At 47.1% G+C, this 17,868-nt stretch overlaps 1 protein-coding gene across 1 annotated transcript in view; it reads right to left on the bottom strand.

The window, feature by feature from the left end:
* The window catches only part of LOC129555128 (scavenger receptor cysteine-rich domain-containing protein DMBT1-like), a 97,137-nt gene that overhangs the window by 67,712 nt on the left and 11,557 nt on the right, over positions 1-17,868 (bottom strand). Inside the window, exons 2-9 of the mRNA XM_088841978.1 lie at positions 16,722-17,039; positions 9,887-9,943; positions 8,813-9,130; positions 8,619-8,690; positions 7,067-7,136; positions 4,968-5,284; positions 1,764-1,835; positions 789-1,106 (exon numbers count right to left, since the gene is read on the bottom strand). Of these exons, the coding sequence (XP_088698104.1) occupies positions 789-1,106; positions 1,764-1,835; positions 4,968-5,284; positions 7,067-7,136; positions 8,619-8,690; positions 8,813-9,130; positions 9,887-9,943; positions 16,722-17,039 (1,542 nt within the window). The remainder of the gene's footprint in view (positions 1-788; positions 1,107-1,763; positions 1,836-4,967; positions 5,285-7,066; positions 7,137-8,618; positions 8,691-8,812; positions 9,131-9,886; positions 9,944-16,721; positions 17,040-17,868) is intronic.

The raw sequence follows: 17,868 nt of genomic DNA, 5'->3' as shown, positions 1-17,868 counted from the left end.
GCTGAGAGCATGTGGGAAAACCACCAGCAAGGAAGCAGTGTGGGGCCAGGATCAGAGAGAGGGGCAAGGAGAGGGTAGGAACTAAACGGAGCCTTGACTCTGGCCAGGTCTGGCCCGTCAGCCTTCTGCTGCCCGTGGGCAGAAAGTGTCCATAACTGCCTCTCCCATCTCAACCACTCCCACCCGCATCTCACTGCCAGCCCCTCACAACCCCAAAGCGCTGTGCAGTTTAAGAAATTTTGAATCTGCTTCCTGAGCGTGAAATGCACAGTGAATTGAAGAGGTAGGTGAGTTGGGACCAAATGACGTCTAAGGGCTCCCCCTCTGTCCCAGTGGACAGTCAGCGACTCCACATCTCTGAGCCGCTCTGAATCCCCCCCGACCAGGTTTGGAGAAACCGCACATGTGAACACCACCTTCCCCACCTGGTAGCAAGGCCACTGAGTATTCAGCATCTGTAAGTGGGAGAGATGAAAACATCTGCTGTCAGTGAAAAACATCCTGCTTTCTTTTCTTTTCTTAAAATTTTGGCGTCACTGGTTCTTTGCTGCAGGCTCTCTAATCGCAGTGCTCAGGCTTAGTTGCTCTGCGGCCTGTGGGATCTTAGTTCCCCAACCTGGGACCGAACCCAAGTTCCCCACACTGGAAGGAGCATTTTTAACCATTGCACCACCAGGGAAGTTCCTGTCCTGCTTTACTTTCAATTGTGATTTTTTTACACTGTCCCTAGGAAAGGACTTTCTCGAAAGGGCCCAGCTGGGCTCTGCCTGGGAAGGGAGTGGGGTTACCTGAACAGACCACGCCAGCATCCTCTCCGTGCCCGCAGTTGTGGGCAAACCAGCCAGTGTGGGAGCACTCGTCCAGGTGCTCTTCATGCCCCCTGCACTGTACGTTGTCCAGGAGGATCTTTCCGGAACCTTCCCCAAAGTGGGCCTCGCCCGGGGCCTCCACGGCCCAGCCACAGCCCAGCTGCCGGCAGACAACGTTTGCTTCCGGCAGGTCCCAGAGGTCATCACACACCGTCCCCCAGGCACCCTGGTAGAAAACCTCCACGCGGCCGGCACAGCTCCCATGGCCACCCGCCAGCTGCACGGGGGCCCAGCCTCCTGCGGGGAGGAAAGGGGTCTCAGGGTGCCGGCCGCTCCCTCTGCCTGTTGAGGACCGGACTGCCCTCTGCCACCCTGGCTCTCCTTTCTTTCCGTGGCTTTGTACCCACACCCTTCACGCTGCCACGAGGGTCCCATGCCAACATGCGGCTCTAAGGTGTCTGATGGCATCCATCTTAAAGGCCTGACACAGAATCCTAAGTTGTATTTGCAGGAAGCAGACCCCAACCAGATGAAAGCTTCTGACTGCAAGCATGTAATTCAGATCAGTTGAAACCAGAATGTTGATGAAGCTCAAAATTTCACTTTGATGCCAACCAATCTGAGAACTGACGCCAAGTTAATCACACCTGGGTTAAGACTGCTCACCTTCTAGCCTCACTCTCTGCACTCTGCAGTGTGACCCTCACTCCTCCCAGGAGGCTGAGTCTATTTTCCTAGTTCATGACCCCTGGGGCTTGTGGCCTGAGATTTGCTTGGGTCAATAGCCTGCCGCAGAGGTAATGTTTTGGAGCTATAAGGCCTCATGAAAGGCTCCAGGGGAGCTCGGAGACAGTTGTATGAATAAGCCTGGGCGGCCTGCTGGGCGAGGAAAGGCGTGTGACCACATCACCTCTGTCCCAACCAAAGATACAAGACAAAAAGAAACGGCCTTACCTGGAGGCACAGAAGCAGGTGGGTTTTGGGCCGCTGATGTTGCCGGTGACGTGGGAAGTAGGTTCTCATAGGCTGTTGATGGGGGAAAAAGGAAGGAGTGACGTGAGGGAAGAGTCAGAACATCGTGAGAAGGGAAACAGCTACTCCAAGGGGCAGCTGCCTCCCATCAGGATTCAGCAGGAATAATGATGACGCTGCTAAGGCCAGCGACCTCCTGTCCCCAAGATCCCCACTTCAGATGAAACATGACATTACTGCCTGTTGACAAGCTGACACGGGCCACATGGCCACTTTGCAAAAGCAAAGACAGCCCCAAGTGGCCTGCGCATGCAGGCTGTCAGGGGGCCATCGCCTCTTTCTTGGTTACCCTCGCCCCAGGGGCATAGTGACTTTACCTAAACAAAGCAAGGAGAGTCACACAACAAATCCTTTGGGGAGGGGCAGGGAGGAGGGTAGCAGATCTGAAATGCTCGAGGGAACCTCTGGAGCCGAGGGAACTGCTGTGTATCTTGACCACAGTGGTGATTACACAACCGTGTACAATCACCAAAGTTCATCAAACTGGAACTTAACAGGGATGAACCTTATGGCACATCAGTAAAACCTTAATAAAAGGTAAGCTGATGAATGATAGATGGATTGATAAATTTATCATAGAATCCAGGTAGGAGTTAACTGTTATATTCCTCAAACTTTTCTGTATATCTGAAATTTTTCATAACAAAATGTTAGAGGGTAAGATGTCTCTTAATTTCTATTTTAAGACCTACATCTCTGTTTTTCAACAACCATCTTTTGCTTTCCCAGTGGTGTACACTTAATTCAGCTAACCTATGTGGCTACTTCTTCCCTCCTTGTTAGTTGCAGAACATCAAAAGCATAGAGTTTTAGGGAGCATGGCATCCAATGTGCCTGTTCTAACAACATGGGGACTGAAAAGTTAGTGAAGTCGCTCAGTGGTGTCCAACTCTTTGCGACCCCTGGGACTGTAGCCCACCAGGCTCCTCAGTCCATGGGATTTCCCAGGCAAGGATACTGGAATGGATTACCATTTCTTCCTCCAGAGGATCTTCCTAACCCAGGGACTGAACCTGGGTCTCCCGCACTGCAGGCAGATTCTTTACCATCTGAGCCACCAGGGAAGCCCATGGTTATTCAGCTGAAGAGAAACCAGTTGGGATCAGATTCCAACAGCTCAGGGCCTTCTGAACCCCACATGCCCTCCTTTAGGTGGGCACGTGACCAGAGGAAGTAGCCATGGCTGTGTGAGTGCCTTCCAGGTGCCAGGAATCTTTAGGTATCATCTAATAGATCAATCCTGTGTGTTCATTGGAGGGACTGATGCTAAGGCTGAAACTGCAATACTTTGGCCACCTCATGCGATGAGTTGACTCAGTGGAAAAGACTCTGATGCTGGGAAAGGTTGGGGGCGGGAGGAGAAGGGGACGACAGAGAATGAGATGGCTGGATGGCATCACCGACTCTGTGGACATGAGTTTGAGTGAACTTCGGGAGTTGGTGATGGACAGGAAGGCCTGGTGTGCTGTGATTCATGGGGTCGCGGAGAGTAGGACACGACTGAGCGACTGAACTGAACTGAACTGAAAGAAGTAAAGAGCCACTTGATGAATATTAAAGAGGAGAGTGAAAAAGTTAGCTTAAAACTCAACATTCAGAAAATGAAGATCGTGGCATCTGGTCCCATCACTTCATGGCAAATAGATGGGAAACAATGGAAACAGTGACAGACTTTATTTTGGGGGGTTCCAAAATCGCTGCAGATGGTGACTGCAGCCATGAAATTAAAAGACGCTTACTCCTTGGAAGGAAAGTTATGACCAACCTAGATAGCATTTTAAAAGCAGAGATATTACTTTGCCTTACTCTGTATTCTCTGCATTATTCCCACTTTAATGAAGAGGAATGGAGATGGACTGTCTTGGCTGTGGTCATCTAACTGAGGGGGTCATATGTCATGCTGTCTCTCCCATTAGGGAGTAAACCCCGTGAAAGGAGGGTCCAGGGCTTTGACCACGGCATGGCCCCCACGCTTCACTGGCACAGAGTCTGGCACATGGGTGAGTGAACAGACCAGTGAAAGAATGAAGCTGCGAGTCAAACCAGCATCTGCCTCGAAGCCTCACGCCCTTCTCCCGTCATGCAGAGTCTAGGGGAAGACGTACCACGGGCCCTACCTGCAGGCGGAGCAGCTGTGGAATCGGCCCCTGCAACGTGGAGAGAGAATGTGTGTGTTACCACGTCTCAATGGGAGAACGTTTACTGTGGGCATCCTACAAGTAGAGAGGGGTGGCAGGCAGAGAGGCAGAGACTCTGCCCGTGAGGAGCCTGGCATTTCCTGGGGACTTGGGACACAGGACCAGGCAGCAAACCTGGGCTGTCCCAGGACATCTTCAGGGACCACTGCTCCCTGGGGGCCTCAGGAGGTGACAAGGGTGACTCCAGGTGGGCAGGTGCAGCCTGAGGACTCGTCATTCGTCGGGACATTATTCAAGTCACCAGTGGGGCAGAATCAGGAAAGATGGGGAGGGTAGTGGGGGCAGAGAGTCAGCCAGAGGGACACATAATTCTGGGAGGGCCACCAGGCCCAGATGTGGAAGGCCTGGCATACCAGCTGACAACTTGGTCCATCACCCTGAGGTCACACACGCAAACGTTTCTGAGGACCCATAGAGGACTTGAGTGGTGGGAGCCATGTGTACAGGAAAGTTGTCCAGTGTCCAGAGGGGCAGGGCTTTCTCAGATCCAATCAGTTAATGCGACGAAAGGATTTGCTTCTTGGAACCTGCACTTCGACTTATTTTCACCACAAAATGTAAGAATTTGGATTTTTAGGCCCAACACTCTGATTTGGCTAAATTCAAGGTCATAGGGTCGCAAAGAGTAGGACATGACTGAGCGACTGAACTGAACTGAAGTTCAGTTTAGAATTTTCAGACCTAACCAGCCACTTCTGAGCTGAGAGCCAGCCTATAAGTCATACTCAGCAATTGCTGCAGCTAAGGGGATGGCTGGGTGACTGAACAACCTGGAAGGAGCCAGGCTGCCTGCCTGGTCCACTGACATTCTGAGGCTGGGCAGTGGGGTGTGTGTGTGTGTGTCACTGGGGTATGTGTGTGTGTGTAGGGGTGAGTAGGGGGGCCACAGGAGCAGCCCTCCAGGCAGGGACTGACAGCAGCCGCTCACCTGTGCAGACGACGCTGGCGTCCTCCCAGTGCCCGCAGTTGTGCCTGGCCTCACCCCCATGCACGCACTGCCCCAGGTGGCTCTCGCTGCCCTCACACTGCGTGTTGTCCAGTGCGATCTTCCCAGAACCCACCCCAAAGTGGGCCCCCGGGGGGGCTGCCACCACCTGGCCACACTCCAGCTGGTGGCACACGACAGCAGCCTCGGCCAGGTCCCAGAGGTCATCACACACAGTCCCCCACGTGTCCTGGACCAGAGCTTCCACACGGCCTGAGCATCTCCCCGGACTGCCCCCCAGCCTCACGGCCACCCAGGCCAAAGGGTAGAAACAACGAGGAGAGGCATTGGGACCCAGCTCTCTAAGGTCAGGGAGGTTTCCTCTACCGGGGTACATGGGTAGGCGCTAATAAACTACTTAGAAATGATGTTTCTGGGTCACATAATCCTTATCACCAAGAGTAAAAGAATAGGCTTTGCAGCTTTATTTGGCTTTTCTATTTGCTTTCATTGGGAGGACTTGTCTTCTATGAATCAGCCCAACAGAGCAGGAAGTGGATATTCCCAGGTCACTTTTAAAGGACTTGTTCATTGATTACTGGGCTTCCCTGGTGGCTCAGATGGTTAAGAATCTGCCTGCAATGCAGGAGACATGGGTTCGATCCCTGGGCTGGGAAGATCCCCTGGAGAAGGGAATGGCTACCCACTGCAGTATTCTTGCCTGGAGAATTCCATGGACAGAGGAGCCAGGCAGGCTATACAGTTCATGAGGTCACAAAGAATCAGACAGGACTGAGCAACTCACACTCCTTGATTACCTGGTGATGCTATTCACACAGGAGATGCACTTGTAGAAAGGTCAGCTCAGCACGTAGAGGCAGAGGGGCAGCTCCCATCAATAGTGAAAAGCTACTTCTTTTTGAGCAACTGTCCAACTAATTATACAAAAGGATGCTTGTTTTTCCAAATGGATTCCTAGCCTGTTTCAGGAGTGTAGTTTAGGGCTCCCGCTGCAGGGGCACAACTGAGCTCCCAGAACAATGCCGTCATTTCTCTGCTCCAAAGTTTGGCCCTGACTCCACTTTTTCTTACAATTCAACTGTAAGATGGAAGCAACATCCTCCCAGCTATGTGTCAGTGTCAAAAACACTGAACGAAGTCAAAGTGTGAGCTGCTCAGTTGTGTCCAACTCTCTGCAACCCCCTGGACTGTAGCCCACCAGACTTCGCTGTCATCAAATTCTCCAGGCAAGAAAAGATTGCATTAGACCACGTTTGGGGAACTATGCCAAGAATGGGTGTATAGAGGGTTTATCAGCTCATGCGAAGGCCCAGCTGAGGAGATCAATTTTGCCCAAATGAAACAGTGATGAGAAAAATGGAAAATCCGAATTAATAATTAACATTTTGTCTATCATATCTTTTATTATAATAAATTCTCTTTGTAGACAGTTTAATAATAAACTTAACATTTCCATATAATTTTCTCAAATAGTCTTGGCATGAGCTGCTACTGCTGCTGCTAAGTCACGTCAGTCATGTCCGACTCTGTGCGACCCCATAGACAGCAGCCCACCAGGCTCCTCTGTCCTTGGGATTCTCCTGGCAAGAATACTGGAGTGGGTTGCCATTTCTTTCTCCAAGGCATACATGCATACTAAGTCGCTTCAGTCATGTCCAACTCTGTGCGACCCTATGGACAGCAGCCCACCAGGCTCCTCTGTCCACAGGATTCTCCAGGCAAGAACACTGGAGTGGGCTGCCATTTCCTTCTCCACTTGGCATGAGCAATTAGTCCTTATTATACCTTCTCCTTGTCTAGGTAGCTTTGATCCAGGTCACCATGAAAAACACAGTGAAACCAACATGATCCTTGTAGTTAACAGGTCTGGGTGAATCCAGCCTTTGCCACTTAGGACTGTGTGCCTAGTTATTTGAGCAGTTCACTGTGTTCTCTGGGTCTCTGCTTATTTTCTTGTGATATGCTGGGAACAGCAGCTTCCTTTATGATTACTGTGGAGCACCCTTAATTCAGTGCATGGCATACACTAGTTTCTCAGAAAATGCTGAGCACAAGACTGGCCAAGTCACAGAAAAGCGTTACCTGCTGGCGGGAGGGTGGAGTGAAGGCTGGGAGGGCCTGTTGTGGGTATGGTAGCTGACAGTCCAGCACCTGCAAACAGGTACAAACAGGGACATCGCTCGTGATCAGGAGCCTCCTAATCCCATGTAGGAAAAGAAAATCTTTGCAATGAGAACATTCTGAAAAGTCAGACTCAAATACTAGGCACTGGGTCTTCCACTGGTTCCCCGACAAACAAAGTTATGGGCAGGGAAGACCTCCCCTCCCCTATCTTTAAGCTCAGTTATCCAGTCTTTGAGATGAGGGTTTAGAATATTTCCCATGGTCGGTGCATCCGTGCTCTCTCCATGAGTTCATTTTGGGATCTCTTTGCTGCCATCTCTTCTTTCCCTTTTAGGAAACAATCAGCTGTGTTCTATCATGGAGACGCAGCATTCATATCAATGAATGGACTTCTCCGACTCTCCCTAGGTGTTTGGCAAACCTGCCTAGACTGCGTGGTACCCAAGCAATGTGAGACAAACACGGCATCTTTGAGCAGCTCTTGTACCTCGTTTTGTCTCATAAAACATCAATTCAAACAAACCTTCTTACTGCCATCTAATTATGGGGTCAGTTGGATCAAATCAGTGTTTAAAATGTGAAATGGCAATTAACCCAACAAATGGAATGTTCAGTGTAAAGAACTGATTTCTGGTTTCAATTTTAACTGGTTGACGATGGAGTTGGCTTCAGCCTTCAGTAATGACCTGCAGGTGCTGAAGGCTGCTGCCAGAGAAGATGGTGACCCAGACAAGTCAGATGTGGGGGGAGAGGTGCCCACATGGACTGCCTTGGCACCGGGAGTTCTGCTGCCTTCTGCATCCTTGCGGCCTCTGTGAACATCAATTTGAGGGAGCTCGCCCGGCTACCACCACCCGACAGGTGTACAAATATCGTCTGCTTTTAATAACACCTTTAACTTCTTTGGATCCCTTTCAAATCGACTAACAGTAGATTCAGCTTCTAATTCAGTGGGATACAATCTGGATTTCCCATAAATAACTGAAGGGAAAGGAACATTCAAGAATTTCAGGTGATGGATGAGCATCCCAAATACCCTACCCTTTTTTGTCCTTATCAGCAGTCCTTGCACCAAAAATAGGAACTGGGTAACAGTTATTCCCTTAAGCATCTTTTGTTGTCAGTTGATAAGTCACGTCTGACTCTTGGTGACCCCATGGGCTATAGCACGCCAGGTTCCTCTGTCCTTCTCTATCATCTGGAGTTTGCTCAAACTCATGTTCATTGAGTCGGTGATGCCATCCAACCATCTCATCCTTTGTCGTCCCCTTCTCCTTCTGCCCTCAATCTTCCCCAGCATCAGGGTCTTTTCCAATGAGTCGGCTCTTTGCATCAGGTGGCCAGAGTATTCAAGCTTCAACTTTAGCATCAGTCCCTCCAATGAATATTTGGGGTTGATTTCCTTCAGCATTGACTTGTTTGTACTTACTATAGTAAGTATCTTTACAATAGTGTCTTCTGGAAGGTTAACAGAGCTGAAAGCACATGCAGCAGGCACAGAGGACCTACCTGTGAGTGTGTACACAGAGGAAGCAGCTTCAGACCTGGGGACAGGAGTCAGGGCTGGGGGATCGTTGGCACCTGAGGGTTGAAAGACATCAGCGTGGCTTATTATAAACAGCTAAACAACGGGTGTGAATAGGGGCTGAGATGTCCGAAGGGGCATAAAAGCAGTGACATCCTGGGAGATGCCAGCCGCTCACCTGCGCAGATGACACTGGCGTCCTCCCAGTGCCCGCAGTTGTGCCCAGCCTCACCCCCGTGCACGCACTGCCCCAGCTGGCTCTCGCTGCCCACACACTGCGTAATGTCCAGTGCGACCTTCCCGGAACCCACCCCAAAGTGGGCCTCCGGGGGGGCTGCCACCACCTGGCCACACTCCAGCTGGCGGCACACGACGGCAGCCTCGGCCAGGTCCCAGAGGTCGACACACACAGTCCCCCACGTGTCCTGGACCAGAGCTTCCACGCGGCCTGAGCACCTCCCCGGACCGCCCACCAGCCTCACGGCCACCCAGGCCCCTGGGGAGAAACAATGAGGAGAGGCACTGGGGTCTGCCCTCCCATCTCTGGAAGGCTCCCTTTATCCTTTTTAATCTCCAGGTGGTCACATGCCTGTTTTACAATCAGGCAAGATGATGCAGTCCGCAGCCACCCAGATAGCAAGAAGAGCCAGAATAATCCTCAATTTCAGTCCCCTCAGGAAGACTTTATCCCCCCTTTCCCCAAAAGATGAAGCTCTCTTTAAGAAACTGCCTGAATTCCTAGATTCTCCCACAAGAACCTGTGTTATTCCCTCTACCATGGACAGCGATAGAAATAAGAGACTTCAGTGTATCTAGTGAAATCAGAAACAAGACTGTCTGTCGACTGATGGCAGCTAAATAGACTCCTGGCCATGCGAAACTACTTTAGTCTCAGAGCTACTTGGTCCCTTTTTCCCCTAAGTCTTTGTTAACTGCTTTACTATGTCAAGGGCATTGAGGACAGGAACTAATACCTGTTGTTTAGGAGTTTAGTGCCAGAGCCTCAGAGAGTCACTAGCTTAACCACTTCTCTCTGACTCCCTAAAAAAACCCCACAGGGTAAGGGATGGGTTCCCATTTTACAGATGAAGAAACTGAGACTCAGAAAGGTGAAAAAAACTGCTCTGAATCCCATAGTCCGTCAGTGGGCTGTCTTCACCTTAACCATGCCTATGGTTTCCCTCCAGCTTGGAGGAATGTCTCTCCCACACGATCCATGAGCCCTTGATTTCTCAGGAATTGCTTCCTGTACCTGCAGGTGTCAAGGCCTCGGTGTCAAGCCTGTGTGAAGGCTCCAAGGAGCTGTCAGCTGGAAGGGACAGCAAAGCTAGGTCACCATCTGTCAGCAGAGTGAAAAGAATAAAGTAGACACATTCCCGCAAGGACTCATGATAAGACCCTTCTGAAGTATTTTTTGGTCTTTAAACAAAACCTTTTTGTTTGTTTTTTAATTGAAATTTTTTTTGGCCACGCCATGAAGCATGAGGGATTGAACCCCACATTGAATCCCTAATGAGGGATTGAACCCCACATTCCCCGAAGTGGAAGCACAGAGTCTTAACTGCTGGAGCACCAGGGAAGTCTCCCTTCTGAAGTTTTTCCTTTTCTTTTGATTCATCCAAGTCAGTCACCATCACCATCAAAGAAGATTGTTTAAATTTTTTTAGTCATCTCTTCTATGTTCATGGCAAACTTAACCTTAAATCTTTGGCTCAGTAGAAATAAATATTTTTAAAAAAAAGATGATGAGTTTACGAACATCATATTTAAGAAAACCTAAAGGAAATGAAGGCAGCTTCTACAATTACACTGTATGGCAACATTTATTTTAAAATATTTCATACAAAGAGAGAAAGGGAGCCTGCGTTTCAAAGGCTTGTAACTCAGCTCGAAGCTAGAATAAGTGTCTGAGTAATTGTAATAAGAAGTGGATTATGAGCAATGTCAACAGAAAAGACACAAGTACAGAGGACGTGTGTCCTCATGGAAACCAGCGGAAGCCACCCAGAGGAAAGGAGCAGCCCAGCCACAGTAGGACTTTAACAGCTAGAGGGAGAAGGGGGGGACCTCGATTCTGGCAGCACAGGTATTAGAGGACAGCGACTTCAAATTTATATATTTAGGGAGATGAGGTGCTCTTCCATTTTAATTTGATTGGAACGTTCTGGCAGCATATGCATTGATCCCAAATACCTGGACTTCATATGTTCCTTACTGTATTAGGCAGAAAACTTCCAAATAGATGGTACATGAAAACAAAGGGATTTGGGACTAGTGTATTTCATAGGCATGGCAACCCATGACTTTTCGTGGGAATTTTATAAGGTTAATTATACTGGATAGCTCCTAGACATCCTGTTGGCTTCCCTGGTGGCTCACTGGTAAAGAATCTGCCTGCCAAACAGGAGACCTGAGTTCAAGCCCTGGGTCGGGAAGATCCCCTGGAGGAAGAAATGGCAACCCACTCCAGTATTTTTGCCTAGAGAATTCCATGACAGAAGAGCCTGGCGGGCTACAGTCCGTGGGGAAGCAAAAGAGTTGGCTATGACTGAGATACTGAACAACAGACATCCTACAGTAAAGAAGCCCATTTAATTTGTTTAATGCAATGTCTCCTCAGTTCACGAGACCACAGAATGTGTGTGAGCCGCAATGGCTGGCTCGCCTTGACATCTTGTTGAACGAGTGGTTCTGGGAGCACAATCTCAGAAACATCTTTATTTGACTAACTCAAAGATCCTGGTAGAGGCTGGAGCCTCCTCGCAATGTTTGTTATTAAAGTTCCATTTTTGTTCTTGTTTTTAGAAATGTGAAGTAACTTGTAAACTTGAATATAGAGAATATAAAGTTTTGTTGTAAACTCAAGTTGTATTTTGTATACCTGTTGGTGTTTGCTCTTCCCAAGAGGTGATGGGGGCAATTGTTACTTCAGCAGCTGCAGTAAAAAGAAAACACAAATCAGAGATGAACACACAAGACATGTGAAGAGAAACAGAAGGAAAGCTGAGTGAAAGGAGGGCTATCTCATCGCCACACCATGTACAGCATCTCTTTGTGAAACGTAAGAAGCCAGTTCTCAAGGGCCTAGTGAACGTCCAGCTTAAAGACATGTTTGTCCTCATCTGAGATCTAACTCTTGTTTAGCACACATTTAGGTACAAATGAACACCAGGTTCCTGATCTATAAAACTGGAAATCAGATCTGATAACAGACAGGAGTAAGGTTTAGAAACTAAGAAGTGAATATATTTTAAAAATTTACCATCATTTTCCCAATTCAATAAATACTTGGTTATTTGGGGGAAAATTAACTCGTTAGCCACATAAATAAATATAGAAATAGAAAAAATTTTAAATGCTTTTTATAGTAGCACCCAAAACCAAGGGATTCTTATGGATAAGTCTGATAAGTCTGTGCAAAATTTGTACATGGAAAAATGCAAACTGCTAATGAACTCCGGAGTTGGTGATGGACAGGGAGGCCTGGCATGCTGTGATTCATGGGGTCGCAAAGAGTTGGAACGACTGAGCGACTGAACTGAACTGAACTGAATGAGATAAAGACTTAAGTAAATGGAGATACACAGTATATAGATGGCTCAGAAGACTCAACATAGTTAAGATGCCAATTTCCTCCAACTTTATATGTAGAGTCAATCCTAATTAAAAATCCTAGCAGACATTTTTTGTGTAAATTGGTAAGTTGATTCTAAAATACTGTATTTGTGAAAGGCAAAAAACCTAGGTTGGCCAAAATAATTTTGAAAGAGAAGAGAAAAGAAAAACGTTGGAGCACTCACACTACCCAACTTCAAGACTTACTCTAAAGGAAAACTTACTCAGAAACTACAGTGATCAAGACACTGTATTACAGGTGTAACAACAGTCATGTAAATCAGTAGAAGAGTTTAGAAATAGACCATGTATTAACGGCTGTTTTATTTTTGACAAAAGTGCCAAGGTATTTCAGTGGAGTTAGGAGAGTCTTTTCAACAAATGGAATTGGAATGATTAGACATCTCTACAAAAAAAAAAAATCCTTTGAACCATAATTTAAGCCATATTAAAAAATGGACAAAAATGGATCATAGAGTTAAATGAAAAACCTAAAACTATGAAACTTCTAGAAGAAAAGAGAAAAATTGTGAGACCTTTGGTTAAGTGAAGATTCCTTAGATAAAACACAAAAGTATAATTCATTAAAAAAAAGATTTTGATAAACTGGACTTCATTAAAATTTAAATTTTCTGCTCTTCAAAAAACACTATTAAGAAACTAAAAAGATGTCACAGACTAAGAAAAAAATATTTGCAAAACACATATCTGAAAAGATACTTGTTTCCAGAATGTATAATGACCTCTCTTAGAACACAATAAGAAACAATCTAGTTTAAAATAAAAAGAATAAAATAAAAGAATGAAAGGTTTCAGCAGACGCTTCACCAAAGAGGAGATGCAAATAAGCACATGAAAAAGCTGGGATCATTTCTCACAGGGAAAGGCAAATTAAAACCACAAAGAGATATCACTGTCTCATTACAGTAGAGACTGCAATGAGCAAACAAAACCCGGAAAAGCCAGAGTATTCCCAGGGACATGGAGCAACCGTCACTCTCAAGTGTTGCTGATGGGAAAGCAAAATGGTCCACTCAACCTGTACTTGAATGCTTTAGCAGCTTAATTAATAATACTAAAAAACTGGAAATAAATTCAATATCCATCAAGTGGTAAATAGTGAAATAAATTTTGGTATATTCACGCAGTACAATACTACTCAGCAGTTAAAAAAGAATGGATATCTGATACATGGAACTCTATGGATGAATCTCAAAAGTATCATGCTAAGTAAGGAAGCCCAGGAACACAAAATGTGGCACATTGTCTTAATTCAATACATAATATTCTGGGAACGGCAGGCCCACGGGCACAAAAATCGTATCTGTCGTTGCCAGAATCTGGGGGTCAGGAGAGAGCACTGATTGCAAGGGGCATGCTGCTGCTGCTGCTAAGTCGCTTCAGTCGTGTCTGACTCTGTGAGACCCCATAGATGGCAGCCCACCAGGCTCCTCTGTCCCTGGGATTCTCCAGGCAAGAACACTGGAGTGGGTTGCCATTTCCTTCTCCACATGCATGCTAAGTCACTTCAGTTGTGTCCAACTCTGTGAGACCCCATGGACAGCAGCCCGCCAGGCGCCTCTAGCCCACTGGAGTGGGCTGCCATTTCCTTCTCCGCAAGGGGCATAAGAGAACCCTTTAAAGTAACGGAATGTTTTATATCTTAATGGTGGTAATGGTTACGCAGTTGTAATGATTTATCAAAATTCTCTGCACTGCAAAGGTTTTTACTGTAGGTAAATTGTATCTTAATAAACCTAACTTAAAGAAAATCAGTCCTGAATATTCATTGGAAGGACTGATACTGAAGCTGAGGCTCCAATACTTTGGCCACCTGATGCGAAGAACTGACTCATTGGAAAAGACCCTGATGCTGGGAAGATTGAAGGCAGGAGGAGAAGGGGCTGACAGAGGATGAGATGGTTGGATGGCATCACTGACCTGATGGACATGAGTTTGAGCAAGCTCCCAGAATTGGTGACAGACAGGGCAGCCTAGCATGCTGCAGTCCATGGGGTTGCAAAGAGCTAGACATGACTGAGCGACTGAACTGAACTGAATTCTGACTGCAGGCCAGCTATAGACTGTTGGGAGCCTGTGGCCAGGGAAGCCAGTTAGGAGGAGTCTGAGTTCATCCAGGTAGGAAGAGGTGATGAGTATCTGGATGAGAACAGTGGCTGACGGATGAAGAGGAGGCAATGGATGCAACCTCAGGCTCCTAGCTATAAATGAAGAATGAATCATCCATAGGGATGTTTATTTGCATAACACTAGACACTCAAATATTTTGCAGATATCCTAATAATTTGCTTAAAAATTCTTGTTTGGGTGCTTAATGTTGGCTATGCACATTAGTCATACTCTAGTCATTAATCATTAGTTACAAGTATGCAAAGTCATCAGTCACGTCCAGCTCTTTGTGACGCTATGGACTGCCAGGCTTCTCTGTCTAAGTGATTCTCTAGGCAAGAATACTGGAGTGAGCTGTCATGCCCTCCTCTGGGGGATCATCCCGATCCAGGGGTCAAACCCACATCTCTCTTCTCTTGCATTGGCGGGCAGGTTCTTTACCACTATCGCCACCCGGGAAGCCCAATGTTGACAATACACAACCATAAAAGCACATAAACTAAAAACAACCAGGGAAGTGACTCACAGATAAAAGGTTCAGCTTACCGGACGGACTAGTTTTTGCTGATGATGGTGATGATGGTGGTGCTGGTAACGACGATGCTGACACTGATGGCACTGGCAACAATGGAGGTGCTGATGGTGACAGTGCTGGTGATGGTGGTGAGGATGACAGTGGTGAAGACGATGGCAACGATGACAATGAAGATGATGAAGATGATAATTCTGCCTCTGATTATTAGGATAAGAAAAATTCCTTGTTTTCAGACAGTGGTTCTTAAAGTGTGATCGGCAGACCAGCAGCATAACAATCCTGAACGTGTTGGAAATGCAAGTTCTCACACCCCACCCTACTGAATCAGAAACTCTGGGGGTGTGGCCCAGCAACCTGTGTCTTAACAAACCCTCTGGGCAGTTCTGATGCACATTAAAGTTTGAAAAAAAAAAAAAAGACAACTGCTGCTTTAGGATGAAAAGGAGTGATGGAAATGGCCCTGTGGTTTTTTCCCAGTGACCAAGGTACTCTAAAATCACATAAATATACATTTTTTACTGGTGTAGTTTCTTTGCCTATTAGGGAGGATCAGGTCTTACAGACTCCAGGGGGATAAATTTCTGATCTAATCACTGCGGAAAATAGATGGTTATTTTCTTTCAAAAAAGTGATTGTGATGACTAGTGGGCACAGTCATAGAAAACGGTTACATCCTAAAGTCAATGACCGTTTTTAAAAAGATCTTTTTTTGGATGTGAATCATTTTAAAAGTCTTTATTATTTCTGTTTTATGATTTTTTTTTTGGGGGGGAGACTATGAGGTATGTGAGATATTAGCTCACTGACCGGGGATCAACTCTACCCTCCCTGAATTGGAAGATGACGTCTTAACCACTGGACCACCAGGGGAAGTCCCGATGACCATTAATTTATACTCCTTCAGTGGCCCCAGACACCTGCAATGGCCTGGTAACTTAGTTCTGACGGGGGAAGATTACTGCATGGGGTGACAGGGTAGTTGGCTAGTTTCTAACTCCCTTTTTCGCTGGTATTCCATTTCAGTGTTGAACTGTCCATCAAGCCACCCCTAAGGAGTGCCTGGGATCTGCCCTCTAGCAGCTGCCCAGAAGAGGGGCCAAGCAGCCCAGGATGAAGCGGTTTCCTGGAGGAGAGTGTGAGCACAGGAAAGCCAGGTCAGTGCTGCACGTCCGTGAGTTCCATCTGTATAGTGCGCTGAACTAGGCACTGGGAAACCTATTAGGCTTCAAGCGATATGGACCAAGCAAACCAGCCTCCATTAACTGCTTTATAGCCTGATTTAACATGGTTACTTTCATCCCATTTCTATCTCACAGGATAAGTATTAGCCATATAGAATTAGGAGTCAAACCAGCCAATCCTAAAGGAAATCAACCTTGAATACTCATTGGAAGGACGGATATTAAAGCTGCAATGCTGTGGCCGCCTGATGGGAAGAGCTGACTCACTGGGAAAGACCCCGGTGCTGGGAAAGATTGAGGACACCAGGAAAAGGGGATGGCAGAGGACGAGATGATTGGATGGGCTCACCGACTCAACAGACACGAGTTTGAGCTCGGGGAGACGGTGAAGGACAGGGAGGCCTGGCGTGCTGCAGTCCACAGGATCGCAAAGAGTCGGACACGACTTAGCGACTGAACAGCAACAGAATGGGACATTAAATAGCCCAAATCCCCCTGGAGGGGACCGGGTTTAGAACACTGTTAATGGGCAGAGGAGACCACCAGCCCGCTCGGGAGGGGGCCCTGCCTCACCGCTCGTTTGCTGTCATAATCCGTTCTGTCGGGGAGTCGTTGGGACCCCTCACCTGAGCAGATGGCCCCGGCGTCCGCCTCGTGACCACAGCTGCGAGTGAACCAGGTGTCGTGGGCACACAGGGCCAGGTGGCTCTCCTCCCCGCTGCAGTGCACGTTGTCCAGGAGAATCTTCCCGAAGCCTGGGCCGAAGTGGGCACCTGGGGGCGCGGACACCGCCCAGCCGCACTCCAGCTGCCTGCACACCACGTGCGCCTCCTTCAGACCCCAGCCCTCGCCGCACACCGACCCCCAGCTGCCCTGATAGGAAACCTCCACCCGCCCAGAGCATCTTCCGGGGCCGTTGACCAGCCTCAGGGTGGGCCAGTCTCCTGCGGAAGAGAACATCGAGGTCAGTTCATGAGACTTACCTATGGAACTCGACCTCTTTGTCTGGCTTACAAATAAAGGTAATCCTTTGATTACTCCACATGTCTGAGTGCATTCTAGGCAAGAATTGCCTAATAATTACCCTGCTGTGTGACTTGCTCTTTACCACCTACTCAACAAGGCAGGTTAGATGGTAGAATATGGATTTGGTGCTTTAGGACTTGACATCTGCATGACAGATGTGAAAAATTAGGAAAATGTATCTCTGTCAGTGGGGAAAAGAAAATAAATGGCTTACTCAAAAAATGTTATATTAGAGCAGCTAAAAGCAGTGAGATGTATATATTTTTATATATGTGTGCATATCAATATGGATGAATCTCACAAATGTACAGTGAGTAAAGAATAAAAGCTACTAAACGATATATAGGGACTAATATAATTTGTGTGAAAGAAAAACACAACATAACATGCACTGAGATGACATTATTGCTATTCATAAAATGTTAAAAATGAACTATAAACACAGAATTCAGGGAGAATTCTCCTTCCCAGCTCTCTGAGGAAGGAGAGAGCAGAGCCTGGAGTTGGGGAATTTGGGGAACCTTCAATTTATCTTTATCACTATAATTTTTATGATGTTTTATTTTTTGATAAGACTGGAACATTAGTATAATAAAATGTAAGCATCAGTCATGTCCAGGTAAAGGGGACGTCAACGTAGTTATTGACTTCTTATTTCTCTGTATATTCTGAACTTTAAAATGTTTCTCTGGAAAGCAAGGATGATCCAGTGCTGAAACCATGAGGGAGGCTCAGCTGACTGACCCC

This window comes from Moschus berezovskii, chromosome 12 (assembly GCF_049115385.1).
Source record: "Moschus berezovskii isolate FMDL1 chromosome 12, NW_MosBer_1.0, whole genome shotgun sequence".
NCBI lineage: Eukaryota > Metazoa > Chordata > Mammalia > Artiodactyla > Moschidae > Moschus > Moschus berezovskii.
The sequence above is the reverse complement of the archived record's forward strand: the minus strand, read 5'-3'. Positions and strand labels throughout refer to the sequence as shown.